The 15,932-nt window shown below is 36.5% G+C and overlaps 2 protein-coding genes across 2 annotated transcripts in view; both read right to left on the reverse strand.

Moving 5' to 3' along the window:
• Positions 1-840: 840 nt before the first annotated feature.
• LOC109086338 (pituitary tumor-transforming gene 1 protein-interacting protein-like) lies at positions 841-7,170 on the reverse strand. The gene is made up of 7 exons (XM_019100759.2): positions 6,831-7,170; positions 6,263-6,315; positions 5,173-5,281; positions 2,559-2,661; positions 2,262-2,327; positions 1,869-1,915; positions 841-1,356 (listed from the first exon to the last, which is right to left on the reverse strand). The coding sequence occupies exons 1-7, from the start codon at positions 6,964-6,966 to the stop codon at positions 1,310-1,312; spliced, it is 561 nt and encodes a 186-aa protein (XP_018956304.1). The 5' UTR covers positions 6,967-7,170; the 3' UTR covers positions 841-1,309.
• Positions 7,171-9,287: 2,117 nt separating this feature from the next.
• Positions 9,288-15,932, reverse strand: part of LOC109091191 (unconventional myosin-X-like) — a 66,202-nt gene continuing 59,557 nt past the window's right edge. Inside the window, exons 34-40 of the mRNA XM_042757868.1 lie at positions 15,543-15,840; positions 15,225-15,432; positions 14,974-15,110; positions 14,682-14,805; positions 13,464-13,943; positions 13,010-13,201; positions 9,288-12,730 (exon numbers count right to left, since the gene is read on the reverse strand). Coding sequence (XP_042613802.1) covers positions 12,626-12,730; positions 13,010-13,201; positions 13,464-13,943; positions 14,682-14,805; positions 14,974-15,110; positions 15,225-15,432; positions 15,543-15,840 — 1,544 coding nt within the window. The 3' untranslated portion in view covers positions 9,288-12,625. The remainder of the gene's footprint in view (positions 12,731-13,009; positions 13,202-13,463; positions 13,944-14,681; positions 14,806-14,973; positions 15,111-15,224; positions 15,433-15,542; positions 15,841-15,932) is intronic.

A 15,932-nucleotide genomic window follows, 5' to 3' on the forward strand; every position in this document is an offset into this window, starting at 1 on the left:
ATGCTCCTGTCGTTCGCGGGAGCGAGCAAAGCTCCCGCGAAATTTCTGAAGATAATCTTGTGCTTTTCAGGCCCTGACATCAGGGCTAATTAATTAGTTACTTTTAATGAAAATGTACATATTGCTTTAACAATAGGCACAACTATAGTTATTAAATTAATTCCATAATTCCTAATTTGTACATAATGATGCTCTTTGTTTTCTGGCCCAGTTCTGTTATGTGATGAATAGGAAGTTGTCAGGTTTTTCACAGCAGCTGTTAGTAAAATAGTCCTAATTCAAGTATTGAATGTAAAAAGAGGGATTGAAAGTAAATGCATTTTGATATTACATAGGAATGCTCAGGTCATGTGTCAAAATGCAGAATTGTCCCAGTTGCCCTTTGCCTCTTGTTTTACAGTCAGAAAAGTCAAAAAACACAATATTTAGCTGTATCCAATCCTTATCCAACCCAATAATCTTATTTGATTTTAATATTTTTTTTAAAAATGTATCAGTGACTTCTGATCAATGCTTCCCATTCTAGTGTAGTTTTTATTATTTTTTATTTTAACGTTTTTATACATGTTGTCAAATTGTATAGATTTCAAAGTGTTAGTTGATTAAAAACTATATACTATATTTTAAACTTATATTATAAAAAAAACTATATTTAGACATATATATCGCAGACCTTATAGAAAATAATAATAAAGATAATAACAGTGAAATTAAATAAACCGCTCATATCCCAAGGTCAATCAACATTTGAACATTTAAGCACCTCTAAGCTGACAATTTATTGAAGCAAAAAAAAAACCTTTACAATTACATTCAAGTCAAGAAACACAGACAAACAACTTTTAATTATTATTATTTATTATCTTATTCAAAAAGTGTGTATATTACATGGGCAGGTATTTATCAGATATATCTATTATCTTATGATATCTATAAGGCTCATGGACTAATAAGCAATCCTTCACTCGGTTCCAAACCTAGCAGATGCTGATTTGGATTCAGATGAGAGTGTTAGATGCTTTTTATAAAGAATATTTTTTATTTCAGTGAAACCTTAACTTTGATTATATATGTACAAAAAAAGTTACTTTCATATTATGATGGTGGGGGGTTACATTGATTGAATACTTTGTGGAAAATTGTAGTAAATAAAATAAATTAACAGAAATGACATTAAGTTGAATATTACTTAAGCTGAAAATCATCATTTTAAGCACAATGGAATCATATTATTTCATCTATTGTAATCATTTTCAAATAGGCAGCAGATAGTCAAAGTATTCATCTTTATAACAGTGCATCCATCATTTTAGCTTGGATTGTCAAATCTAGCATAAGGACTTGCCCTGCTGAGACCTGATAGAGAGAGACAGGAAGAAAAAAAAGAAAATTATATAAATTAATCAAATATACCTTTCAATCAAACATATAGTAACTTTTTCATTTCTAAACAAAAGGCCACTGAATAAAATCTTAAAGACACTGCTTGGTAATGTTACATATTATGAACACAAAAATAATCTGAATGTATACATATACATTCATCATGATTCATGTCCAGGAGATATTACTGAATAAACACAAGAGGACAAATTGAATAATTACCACTAGAGGGAGCACACCTTCATAAAGAATTTGACTAGACTGCAAAATTGACTAGTCTTAGCAAAAAAAAAAACAATCCCTTGCAGCATTTTTTGAAAACATTCCAAACCTTTAGGCTGGACCTATTTTTGAAACACTGTCATGTGCTCCTTACCTTTATTTTGATAGACAGTATGACTTATTTTTCTTGCACTGCCAACATAACAATCAGTTCAAATTCACTTATTTATGCTGTTTCTGAGAAGAGGGAATCGTTGACTCACCATATTTTTGTCGGATCTCATCATGTCTAATCTTCAGCTCAGCTTTTCTGTGAAACAAGAACACAAGAACATAAATTCCTAGTGAAATCACACTCACACCCTAAAGGCATGTTGACGATCAGTACCCATTACAGCTGTAGAACAGGTTTCTCATAGAACATTATGTCGCATCTTAGTTCCTCATAACATAATATCTTTGGTCTGCTTTGAAAATTCAAACACTGATACACTACCCATGATGCATCTACATGCACATCAATGTATAGATAAAAGCTGATGTTCAATATAAGGTACTTAATGAAAACGTCAATTATTCCTCGTTTTGCATATTATCTTGCACCTCCTACTGTCTGTCATCTCCATTTTGAATATTCAAATGTCAGTTACTCTTACCTCTCCTCTTGTTTTGTTTTTGTCTTGTCTGATTGCCGGTTCATCCTGTTTTGGAATCGAGTAGATCTGTGAAAGACAAAGTTTGTTTAATTGAGAAAGTTGAGTAGTTGAGATCTTTCTTTAATGATCTAGAGGTCTCTTGGTTCTCTACCATTTTGCAGCGATGCAGAGAGGTTGACCAATATTCACATTTTAAGTTTTTAAGTATTTTGACTTTCACAACTCATTTGTCAACCATATAATAAAAGTTAATGTGACATACAATAGGTCAAACACATCTCGTATGTTCAGACTTACCCAAAGTTCTCACACTTGCAGCAGCAGAAAATACACACCAAAAAACCAATGATGAGCAGCGCTGCAGCCACTGACAATGTAATGATCAAAATCTGGAAGTTTACTGAATTCCACAAAAAAAGGAAAAAGAAAAAAAAGAGAACGTCATAGAAAGTGTTAAAACATTATCTCTAGGTGATACCGTATCAACTCATATAACATTTATGGCAAGGCAATATGTGATTATGGTAATATTGATTAAGTACTGTAGTTGCTTTTTAGTTGTTAAATTTGGAATTTGGGCTAGAGAAAAGACTACAGATAGTTCTGTTATATAGCTTGTTTATGACTGATACCAATTTTAATTATGTTCAACCCTCATAATGCATTTGGGTCTGTTTTGATCAAGAGTTACATACAAATTTAACATATTAATATGTTTTTAGTAAGGGAACAAAACTTTGCAAATCAAGATGGCATTTTATTTTTTTCAAAATTTTTACGTTTCGTATGTATTAAGTATCATTAGGTGTCAAAATACTTATGAATTTACTTGGTTTCAAAAAACTTTACAGAGTAATACAACAATTATGTATCTTTGATGTTTTGTTAGAAATAAAAATGTAGGTTTCATAAATTTTTATGAAAGTTTTTGAACAATCATGAGTTATAAATTGAGAAGAATTGAATTGAAATCCATTAATTCCAATGGGGTTAAGAATTCTCAGATGATATGTTCTTAATTTTATACAATGATATGTTCAAATAAAAATTCTCATCAATATTGAAAAATAAAATTTGCATAGTATTTTTTTTTTTTTGGGGGGGGGGGGGGGGGTTAATTGCAATTTTTAATTAAAAAGGGGTACATAAAATAATAACTTGGTAATAGCAGTAACAATCAAAACTTTTTCACATTCACTCATTAATGAGAAGTTGCTGATCATATATTAAGTTAAAGTTGTTTTATAAAACAATTATTTTTTTGTGTCCAAACAGACCCAGAATCCACATACACAGATTTGAATGCATTATGAGGGTTAAGTGCCTGACCACTTTTATACATAAAAGTTTTTAATGATTGTTTTACTTTTTTTTTACTTTGTTTTTTGTCACAACATTGACAGAAAATTACTATTAGACAGCAATAAAATCACGATGTTCACATTTATGTTCTGTTCTGATTCATTTTGGTTTAGTTTTCTCTGTATTTCTGTTCCCCTACGTTAGTTCCCTAGTTTGTTCACTTAGTTGTTAATTGGCTCCACACCTGTTCTGTTTTCATCTTGATTACATTCCCCATATATTTAAACCCTGTCTCTTCCTCAGTTACGTGTCTGCTATATACGTGTCCTTACTTGGACTCTAGTCCTCTGTCGTGAGCTGTTTATACTGGACAGGCCGTAAAAAAAAAAAAAATAGCAGACCCTCAAAACTAGAAAATTTAGATTAGAATTGCAGTGTTTTTCTTTCTTTTAGTTTTTTTTTCTCTCCCCTCTCCTGCATGGATATACCAGTCTTTCAGCTCCTATGCCTGTAAAAGATGGACCGTTCACTGGAGAACCAAACCAGGGACTTTTTATATCTGGTGTGCCTTACACACTATGCTTTGTTTTTTTTTGTTTTTTTTTTACTAAACCAGACTGAGCATGCCTGCCAGCAAACGGTCCCAAGGAGAATTTGGCTGCTCTTTTTAGAGGGGGTGCCGGAGAAAAGTGCATTATATTTCTCCGTCTGCCCCACTGAGGACATCTCCAGCCCCACTCCAGATCCAGAGACCAGCCAGCCAGAGCAGATCATTGCTCCTCTTATATCAGCTCTGTCTCCATCTGTTGGCCCCCTGGTGTCACCAGCCTTACTTCCACCATGGCTCCTCCCTCCAGCATCTCCACCGTTGGCCGCTGTCCTGGCTGCAGTCTAGATCTCTGCCTGGCTCCATGAACTGTCCCCTATTCCTGTTACCTGCCCCTCGCCTGCTTCACACCCGCTTACTGAAACTCCTGAATTGGCTCCACACCTGTTCTGTTTTCATCTTGATTTTGTTCCCCATGTATATAAACCCTGTGTCTTACACAGTTCACTGTCTGTTATTGTTTTGGATTACAAATGTTCTTGTTTTCTCCCTGTTGGTTTATTAAAAGATCTTACTTGGGCTCTACTCCTTCGCCGTGCACTCTTTATACTGGACAGCCCATAACACCGATATTTTAATTCTATTGAAATAAACAATTAAAACCAATCATCAATAAATATTATAAATCTATGCTTTATGACATCACTGAATCATCAATGAACTGACTTTATCTGGAAAAATTACTCTTTGATTTTTTTTCTTCTTGCATTATTGACAAACTATTTTCCTGTTTGACACCATAAAGCTGCTTTGACACAATCAGTATTGTATAAAGCGCTATACAAATAAAGGTGACTTGACTGTATTTTGTGCATTCCTAATAATTATTATTATTGTATCATTGTTTTGTGATTTAAATGATCACAATTGATTTTCATCTTTGTTTTGTGCTATGTCTACTTAAAAAGAAGACAAGAAAGAAAAGGTGATAAAGGTTGGGAAACCCAGAATCGTAAATAAACAGAAAAATAAGTGAGAGAAAAAATTTAAAATGTTTCTTACTTGTGCAAAGGCCCCATCGAGCATCATTCAGTGGGCAGAGGGAGTTGGGGGGCAGGATGGTTTTGGCTGGATATGTTATACATTTTTTAGTTGAAATGCACCACAGACACTAAAAAGACAGATTGAAGATTAAGATCGCTATATACAGTCATCCACTGTATCCAGGATTCAAAGCTTCAAAGTTTTATTCTCTGAATTTAGGGTTGCAGATAGTTACAAAAACAATGATGACATCAGTAGAGACGAGTTATTACAGGGTTGATACTGACACACGTCAGTAACTGTGAGAACAGCTGTGTGTGCGTGTCTGTGGTATATGAAAGGTTTGTTTGGGAGTGTCTTAAATACAGAATGTCAGCGTCACACAGCAACAACAGACTGAATTCGATAGCTAAAATATACACAAACAATTCAAATGCATAGCTGGACCTGGTAGCACCATGAGTAAACACATGAGAAATAGTTTAAAATGTAAAATAACAGCAGGTGAAAACTGTAACTCTGATTGCTTAGAAAAGTAATAGCATACCTCTTCACAATAAGCTAGGATTTGAGGTATTATGTGTCCATTACACAAATGTTACAAGACAATAATGTCTGAGGTTTAATACTCCGGGTTGGATTTTTGAATTACAGCAACAGTGACACTTACTTTAACAAACACCACTAAATAAAAGGCTGACCTCAGTATATGAATATTTACATGACTGACTTTTTAAGGTGACACAAGTGACGCAGAGCTCTTTGAAAGAGTGTGAAGCTGTAAACACCTAAAACAGCCCAGACCTGTTCCACAGGTGAGGTACGTGATGATCTGATAAAGAGTAAAAAATCCTGCCAATCTTGCTGCTTGTTGAGTTCATCATTTCCTTGTCACTCTGTTTTTCTCTTTCTAATATCATGTGTCCTCATGTTTTTGGTTCTCGTTATATCTTATTTATATGGTTCATAACAACATGTTTTGACCCATTTAACATAGTGTGAATAAATCTGGCCAGTCTGCTTTGTGGACTATAGCCACAGACAAAAATATAAAGACAATAATATTTCCAAACATCAAAGAGAGAGGCAAAATTTAATCCAAACTCACATCCACATATGCCAAGCATTCCTCACAGGTTGTACCACTCTTGGTCTCGCAACCTAGAAAAGTGTGAGAGAGGACAATTTAGTTGTAGAAATTAACTGTGGTTAGAGACACGTTAATGAAACAAATTCTGTGTTAAACACTACTACAAGCTTTAGAGCCTGACTCAATACATTAGGCAACAATTACACCCTATGAGACAGTGGTTGCCTTGGCCATCCTTAGTTATGAAACCAGACAAAAGCAGTATGGGAAATCAGATAAAGGCAGTTATTTACTAGTAAACTGGTCTTTCAGGAGAATTAAATGGTTTAACATTAAACAGCAGGTCTTATGTTTGAACTCTACATACAAAAGTGTATTTGTAATCATTTATTGTCCATTTAGTTTAAGTAGTAAAACAGCTATAAAAATAATTCTGGTTATTGTAATCACAGTAAACTCAAGTCAAAGGACAAAGACCAAGTATAACATTTGTTTGTATGTAAATTCAACACCTATGAAACTAGAGGTTCTAAAACAGTCATTTTTACTCTAGAATGTATTCGCCAGAAGTGTCTATTGGCCTTACTTGGATGTGGTGTTGTAGTCGGTCCTTGACTCGTAGGTTGTGTTGTAGTCTGTGTTGTAGTATTTGGAGATATTGTATTCTGTGCCAGCGTTGAGCTCAAACCAAAGAGAAGCAGGACGATAGGAATAACTCTCATGTTCTCTTTTTTAAATGAACGAACACCTAAATAAAACGGACTCCTCTGTTTGTAATAAATTTTGTCAACAAATATCTTCAGTTTGAAACCTCAGCGCAGACACTTCATCGAGTCGACCAGAAACTAGGAACAGGTTTTGTAGCTTTGGTTCTCTTCAGTGGCGCAGGACATTCTTTTAGCCAGGGGCTTAAATTACAATACCTGCTTCGGCGAAGGCGTGGTTTATTAAGTACGTAATACAAAAGCTGCATTGTAACCTTACAGTGGAGATGGTTTAAAAAATGAATATTAAGTAGGTCATGACTTCGCGTTGTAATCTTCCAATGGCGAAATCCTGGCTCATGATTATTAAGCAGCAAACCTTTTTCAGAGAATGATTTCGCAAAATTTATTCCTCTTTATTTTGTCAGCTAAATTTTATATTCACTAGCAAAAAATATCTTGTTTAATCCAGAGGCCTTGTATATATTTCCTGATTTTTCCCCCTAGTGTTTTAATCTTTTAAATAATAAAAAGGACAATACAAGGATAGTTTACAAATCCCCCACACACTTTTTGTATATACAGGTGCTGGTCATATAATTAGAATATCATCAAAAAGTTTATTTCACTAATTCCATTCAAAAAGTGAAACTTGTATATTATATTCATTCATTACACACAGACGGATATATTTCAAATGCTTATTTCTTTTAATTTTGATGATTATAACCGACAACTAAGGAAAATCCCAAATTCAGTATCTCAGAAAATTTAAATATTACTTAAGACCAATACAAAGAAAGGATTTTTAGAAATATTGGCCAACTGAAAAGTATGAACATGAAAAGTATGAGCATGTACAGCACTCAGTACTTAGTTGGGGCTCCTTTTGCCTGAATTACTGCAGCAATGCGGCGTGTCATGGAGTCGATCAGTCTGTGGCACTGCTCAGGTGTTATGAGAGCCCAGGTTGCTCTGATAGTGGCCTTCAGCTCTTCTGCATTCTTGGGTCTGGCATATCGCATCTTCCTCTTCACAATACCCCATAGATTTTCTATGGGGTTAAGGTCAGGCGAGTTTGCTGGCCATTTAAAAACAGGGATACCATGGTCCTTAAACCAGGTACTGGTAGCTTTGGCACTGTGTGCAGGTGCCAAGTCCTTGTGGAAAATGAAATCTGTATCTCCATAAAGTTGCTCAGCAGCAGGAAGCATGAAGTGCTCTAAAACTTCCTGGTATACGGCTGCGTTGACCTTGGACCTCAGAAAACACAGTGGACCAACACCAGCAGATGACATGGCACCCCAAACCATCACTGACTGTGGAAACTTTACACTGGACCTCAAGCAATGTGGATTGTGTGCCCCTCCTCTCTTCCTCCAGACTCTGGGACCCTGATTTTCAAAGGAAATGCAAAATTTTCTTTCATCAGAGAACATATCTTTGGACTACTCAGCAGCAGTCCAGTCCCTTTTGAAGCGAGACGCTTCTGACGCTATCTGTTGTTTAAGAGTGGCTTGACACAAGGAATGCGACAGCTGAAACCCATGTCTTGCATACGTCTGTGTGTAGTGGTTCTTGAAGCACTGACTCCAGCTGCAGTCCACTCTTTATGAATCTCCCCCACATTTTTGAATGGGTTTTGTTTCACAATCCTCTCCAGGTTGCGGTTATCTCTATTGCTTATACACTTTTTTCTATCACATCTTTTCCTTTCCTTCGCCTCTCTATTAATGTGCTTGGACACAGAGCTCTGTGAACAGGCAGCCTCTTTTGCAATGACCTTTTGTGTTTTGCCCTCCTTGTGCAAGGTGTCAATGGTCGTCTTTTGGACAACTGTCAAGTCAGCAGTCTTCCCCGTGATTGTGTAGCCTACAGAACTAGAATGAGACACCATTTAAAGGCCTTTGCAGGTGTTTTGAGTTAATTAGCTGATTAGAGTGTGGCACCAGGTGTCTTCAATATTGAACCTTTTCACAATATTCTAATTTTCTGAGATACTGAATTTGGGATTTTCCTTAGTTGTCAGTTATAATCATCAAAATTAAAATAAATAAACATTTGAAATATATCCGTCTGTGTGTAATGAATTAATATAATATACAAGTTTCACTTTTTGAATGGAATTAGTGAAATAAATCAACTTTTTGATGATATTCTAATTATATGACCAGCACCTGTATGAGTAATACTTTCTTATAGGCTATAGGGGGCTGCACTTGGATGGGTTAAATGCAGCACAAATTCCGAGTATGGGACACCATACTTGGCCAAGCTGTTCCTGAACAAATAATATTCAGCTCCATTTAGGATATTTAATATACAAACAAAACCACTACTTTGAGATAAATTACAATAATTTATTAAAGCATTTTGTAAAGCCAGTTACAAAAGAACACATTTTTTCACCCTCTCAATATTTTAATAAGCACAATTATTCTTTTTTTTTTTCAGAGTAAGCTATAATTTATAGTATGATAACAATGACAATGAAGAAAAAAAAATACATTCAGGCCTTGTACTGGCTGCCTGCAGCTGAGCAAGGACCCCAGTGTGAATGTGTGAGAGAGACAGAACCAACCGTGCTATATCTGTGTGCATGTTTTATGTTGATCTTTGTGTGTTAATATGTCTATGATCATGTGTGTGTTAATATGTGTGTATGAGGCAGAGTGTAAGCTACCACCTGAGTCTTCTCGGCTGCTCTGACACCACCTTCTCTTAACACACACACGCACACACACACACACACACAGCAACATCAACATACTGCTTGTTACTTCAACACACCGTCACATCAAATCTTCTCCACTTACTCATGACAAGTCAATTCTATCCATTTCTTTACAATGTTGGCAGCCCTTTAATGCTGATCTGATCCTCAGTGGTTTAAAAAAGGGAATGGAGAAAAATCTGAGATCAGCATGAAAGGGTGACCCTGCACCTTCATTTCTCCACTTATCAACTATAACACCATCATAACAGATAAATACACCAAAACCCTCACCCAACCCTTCCCATTCTGTTTCATAAATATAATCATAACAATATCATAATAGGAATCCCCATACACATAATCATATTACATTGTATCCTTGTTTCAATTCATCATTAAATTCAGACATACACATGTTCACAAAAAAACTTGCATTACACTGACAAATATAGTTGCATATCAAACAGCAAAATGACACAGGTACTGTTGTAGGATTATACTCGCATAAAGAAAAACAACAGGCATACTTGGACTTATTCTGTGTTGATCGAGAGTCAGTGAATGATGTTTCTTGGTGTTATGATCCATTTTAGATCTTTGTTATGTCTGCTGTCTGTCATCTCTCTGGCAACATGGCCACTCTGGTAACAGTCTTAGCAGAGCTCCATCATGACATGAAACACAAAAAGGCTGATTTGGCCATGATAAATTGTCAGAAAGTGAAATAAAAATGCCTGTTTTATATGAGATGTTTATGGTAATTTGTCAGGCAGTTCATGTAAAGAAAAGACTGTCACTTTGCCTGTGGTTTGAGGGAACAGATATGCAGCTACACAAGAGTAGCCACTAGTTGGTCAAGATGCACTTCTAAGAATTTGGGGCTTTCCAAGTCAGGCAAATGGGTATAATGTCCATACCAGCAAACTACGTACATCCTCAAAAGATTTATGCTCCTTAAGCAAAGCCTTTTTTTTTTTTAATTCAAAGACCCACTTGTCTCAGTTTGTGCTGGTTTTTATGTGCAGTCAAATATGAAGAAACATTTGACAGTTTAATGAGATTTCAAATGTATGCAAGGACTGTTTATACCAACACTGTAAGATTGTTAGATGTTATTACAGTTTAAAATAATTGTTTTCTATTTTCTAATTGTAATTCATTATTGTGATGAAAAAGCTGAATTTTCAGCTGTCATTACTCCAGTTTTCATTGTCACATGATCTCTCAGAAATCATTCTATTTTGCTGATTTGGTGCTCAAGAAATTATTATTATCAGTTGGAAACAGCTTCTTTTTTCCCCAGGATTATTTGATGAATGTAAAGTTCATAAGAATGGCGTTTATTTGAAAAAGAAATCTTTTGTTGTTATAAATGTCTTTACTGTCACCTTTGATCAATTTAATGCATTCTTGCTGAATAAAATTGTTAAATCTTTTTTAAATCATTCAAAAGTTTAAGGTCAGTAAGATCCTTAGCCTTGCATTCTGTGAGCCCATAATTTTTGCATTAAATGTCTTAGTGGAACAGGCTCTAAACAGTTCAAGTGCTTTAATCATAGAATAAACATAAGTGTTCCACAATTAATGTTACGTGTACGTGTTGTAAGAGTACAAATACATGCTTATTGAATCTTAACTGCTGTTGCTTAATACAGTACTTTTTTATTGCTTGCACTGGGCAGGCAGACCTGGCTCTACTTGCATAACACTTAATAGCTGTTATCCGATCTCTGTAATAGCGAATAGAGGTGCTTAGGAACTGTTCCGTTAATCGCTGAACACTCTAAATTATCAATCTGGTCAAAATGGGTATGCATTTGTGCCTTGGTACAGTTAAAATTACACAAGCTTTGTATCAGTGGCAAAAAATAACAAAAAAGAAAACGTAATTACTGTAAATACAAATAATTTAGACAGTATCAAATGTAACACTTCAGCATATGTATTTATAGACTCTGGCATTTAATACAAAATAGGATGTTTGTTGCATTGATAATGTGTGAACAGTCTCAAAAATGAGTAGACAGTCGCTGCTGATATCCACATATGGCGGGTTCCAGATAAACTGCGATCTGATTGGCTAACTGACTCCAAGTGGCTTCTGCTGGTAGATTTCGTAACTACACTTTTGAAGGGCACAAGGCAAATTTTTCTGAAGCAACATATACATTGAACATATTTCTTTATAGCAGATTTTTTTTCATGACTAATATATTTTAAGCAACTGTGCATGTTCCCTGCAGTGCCATCAGCCAATCAGAGCTGCCATGATGTCGTTTTCCTGTGGCTCCAGTCACATGGCATTTATGGCTCAGGTCATTGGCTAAAAAAAAAACCTGTATGTGAAATCTAGGGGTCATGAGCAAAGATGGCAGAATTCAACTTCTGGGGTGTCCTGTGCCAGCCGAGCAGCTGCCATTGAGATGTATGGGAATGCTTTCTTCTCCTGCTCTCTGAATGGCCTCCAGCAGTCATGGCTTTACAAAATGCCTCTGTATGTGCTCCACAAAGCATTCACCTGTGTGTGCGTGTGTGATCTCACACACAAGCACAATATACACACCTATGTAAAACTACCGGTAAGTTGTAGGTGGCTGTCGGTTAGGTACAACATCACTGACTGAAGACTGAAGATGGAGAAAAGGGTGTGTAATGGACAAAAATAGTTTGGTCATCAGTCAGGGTGCTGGCAGTGAGGGAAGGGAACAGTGAGCAGGTTACCAGGCTTTGTTGTGCTTTGTAAAGGTGAAACTGGTCAGATAAATATTAAATAAACGTTTGCTGTTGTATTTAGGACAGGTATACAGAGGATTCCAGTAGGTTAAGGTACATCGTTGTAGAGGTGAAGTCTGTTTTTTCTCTGCTCTCTTTCTTCTCGTTCTCCAGTCAATAACGGTCAGCAGTATACTTCACGTTCATCACATTATGTTGCTGGACACTTTGAGCGCTGGTTGGTGTCGATCACCTCATCAAGGCGCTGCTGTTGCTGGTGATGGACATGATACTGCAGCGTTTTTTGACAATCATGTTGATGTACGCCTTCATGATCTTAGTGATTTCACCCACCAAAGCACAAAACAAACTTGTTAATCAGTTTGTTAAAAATCACATGCTAATCCTACCACAGAAAAGGAAATATAGTGACTAAATAAGAAGTGCTAGAGTTATAGATTCAGTTTAGAACAAAGACTGTAAAATGTGTCTTTATTTTCTGTTGTAATATATGTTTATTTAAATTGGTGTACATCCTCAAAAGATTTAAATGGTCCTCGACCATTGAAACAAACAATTATACAACATTTTGTCCGACATAGCAATGATAACAGAGGCACAGAAGTGTATTACCTGAGATGTCTCGAAGAACATCTCTCTTTCATCAACAATGATTTTGTATGTGCTGGGCTGAGGTGCTCCGAAGAAAACAATGTGCTCATACTGGAAAGTTTCGAGTGGTTTGGGTTCACCCCGTTTGTACACAGAGACGTTTTCAGCACTGACTCCCAGCCAAAGATCGTGAGGGAAGCCGCCCTCCTTACACTACAGACAGATAAATAAAAACAAAACATGTAATTAGTAATGTCAATTAACATCAGTGGCTAAATTCTGAGACTTACTGTAACATTAAGGAAAACTGAAAATGAGTCAGAATTTAGTTATCTTTTAGAATTATAGGTATGTTAGTTACAAATTTATTGTGACAAGTTTGAAATAACATGACACTTTTGGGGCTTGACTTAGGGTTAGTAATGATAAATATTGCTACTTTACAAGGCTGTAACCATATATTTATGATTTATACCTCCACATCAAACAGTGTGGACCCGTATCCTGGCCACTCTTTGATGACGGTCATGTAGTTGAGCATGGCCTGGTGATGAGGCATGCCCTGTAGACGGCTCCATTTCTCCAGCACGCTGGCCAGTGTGGCTGACATCTCCTCCTTTACAAACATCTCCAACATCTGTTCCTCCTCGACACGCTGTTTCTTCAGCGATCCCGTCTTGAAGCTGCGTCTCAGCGTCCCATCTAGGAAGTTGGTCTTTCGGCGTTCTAAAGTGTGACCTCCTGGCCCTACTATACCAGCGCCGGGTACTCCAGCACCCCCTGCTTTAGTTGACTGGAGTATGCGTGTGCGAAGTCGTCCAACAGGGTAGACACTGCTTAGGCTCCAGGGTGTACGGGCCACATCACCGTGGATGTACTGCAGTCGCAGGGCTGCTAAGTGCTGTAGGGTTTCCTCAAGGGCTGGGAAATGACCACTGATGAGACTCTCATGAGCCTAAGAGAGACGGTGAAAAAAGAGATAAAGATGCCCAAATCAGATGCCCAATAAAGATGCCATAAAGATGCCCAAATCAGGTCCCATTTGCCCAAGTTGGCCAATCATGCTAGATCACAAGATGAGGGGAAAATCTGGGGGAAAACATGAGACTGAAGCATATCTTCACTTCTATTCTAGTTATTTTTAGTTTAAATTGTTGAAAATACAAGTGAAATTTTTATTTTTTACTATAATATAGTTTTATATAATGAAAGAATGTAAATTGTTTGATTTTTGCAGGTAGCGTGATTATATATAAATTATATATATTATATATATATATATATATATATATATATATATATATATATATATATATATATATATATATATATATATATAATTACAAAATATTATTTTTAAGATTTCTATAAAATATGCTCATAAAGTTGTAAAAACGATCGAAGATTCTCTTAGGTTTGTTGAAATGAAGTGTGGCATTGCAAAGCATTTTTTTCTGCCAATTGTTGTTAGAGAAATATTAGATTTTTGGAGTCAAAGTGATGTGAAGACTTTAAATAAGGTTTTGCATATTCTAGGTAAATTCCATAAAAATAAAAAAAACCTTCCAACATATTTAATTAGATTAGAAAGATTTTTAAAGCGGGTCTGACTTTGTGATTTAAATCAGGTGAATCAATAGTAAGAATTCTCTATAATGGCTATAATTTTACAAAATAGAAATAATTCATTCACCTGCTCAAACATGAAGGCAAATTCTACTCCCTCTTTGGGCATGCTTTCCACATCAAGAAAGCAATAGAGCTTGAAATATAGCCTCCAGGGCCCTTCCTCCTCCTCTTCTTCACTACCTGCCCACCTGAAAGAGCAGAGGAATGCAGATGACCCTCAGTCATAAAGCCAACAGAAATAACATGTACAGAAATATTGGTTTTATAGACGCTATAGATAGTTTTAAATACAGAAACGGAGCAAGCATTCATTCAAAATCATCTAATCAGCATAGACCATATGAACTGTTCATTACCTCTCAAACTTCGCCAGCACATCAGCAACAATTATGCGGCTTTCTATGGCCCGACTTTCCACCTTATTGTGTTCAAACAAAGAAAACATGTTCCTGCTGTTTTCCATCGCCAGACCACGAATCAGTTTCTCCACCACCAACACAGACAAATAAGACATCACTTTCATCCTAATTTGCAGGACATGCTATGTCACTTCATTATATATTTCAAAGCAAAGGTCTGAGTATGTTAATAAAATCAACAAAATTACCTCTCCAGCCGTGGTGTGTGAGTTGATGGATATCTTGCAAGACCCTCCACCATGGCAGTACACAGTAGTTGTCATTTCCTGTCTGTTCAGCAGGGCGGCGATCTCCTCCTGAGAGGGCACATACTCCCTGGTCTTTGTCTTCTTCAGGGACTCACCAATGAAGTGGGCATACTTCTCAATCTCAGTGCCAGGATAGCGCTCTCTAACTCTGAGGTATTATTCACAGAAAGAATGTAGTGTTTCTCAAATGGCCCTTGAAATGGAAATATAACCATTATTCAACTCCAAAATGCTATTTAATGAGCATCTCTCTGTTACCTCTTCAAGTGGTATCGGAGGTAGCGCAGGATGGCGCGACTGGGCAGGAAGGTGCAGCTCATGCAGGTGAGCAGGTGCCAGTGTGCGCAGTTTGCAGGGCTGTTGGGTTGGGGCACGTGATTGGTCTGTTTGATCAGCTGACAGTACACCTCGTCTCTCAGTGGCCGCAGATCGTGGCAGGTCTGCAGGATGCCCTGGATAATGGCGACAGGGTCTGAAACTATCTCCATTTCCTGAAGAGAGTTAAAGATCTTCACTGCCTCATCCTGCAGGCTTCCATAACCCTTCTGCTTTTGCACTGCAGAAGGAAGGAGAAAGAGGTCTGTTAGTAAGATAATTTGTAAGAAAAGGACGAAGTAAAAAAAAAAAAAATAATTCTCTGCACTAACA

Source organism: Cyprinus carpio, chromosome A6 (assembly GCF_018340385.1).
Source record: "Cyprinus carpio isolate SPL01 chromosome A6, ASM1834038v1, whole genome shotgun sequence".
In the NCBI taxonomy this organism is placed as follows: Eukaryota; Metazoa; Chordata; class Actinopteri; order Cypriniformes; family Cyprinidae; genus Cyprinus; species Cyprinus carpio.

Excerpts from the sequence above, each read along its gene's own strand:
- LOC109086338 (XM_019100759.2), bottom strand. The coding sequence starts at position 6,966 with ATGAGAGTTATTCCTATCGTCCTGCTTCTCTTTGGTTTGAGCTCAACG. Across the intron at positions 6,316-6,830 it reads GACTACAACACCACATCCAA|GTTGCGAGACCAAGAGTGGT; the intron begins GTAAGGCCAATA and ends ACACTTTTCTAG. Across the intron at positions 2,662-5,172 it reads TCGATGGGGCCTTTGCACAA|TAAACTTCCAGATTTTGATC; the intron begins GTAAGAAACATT and ends TGTGGAATTCAG.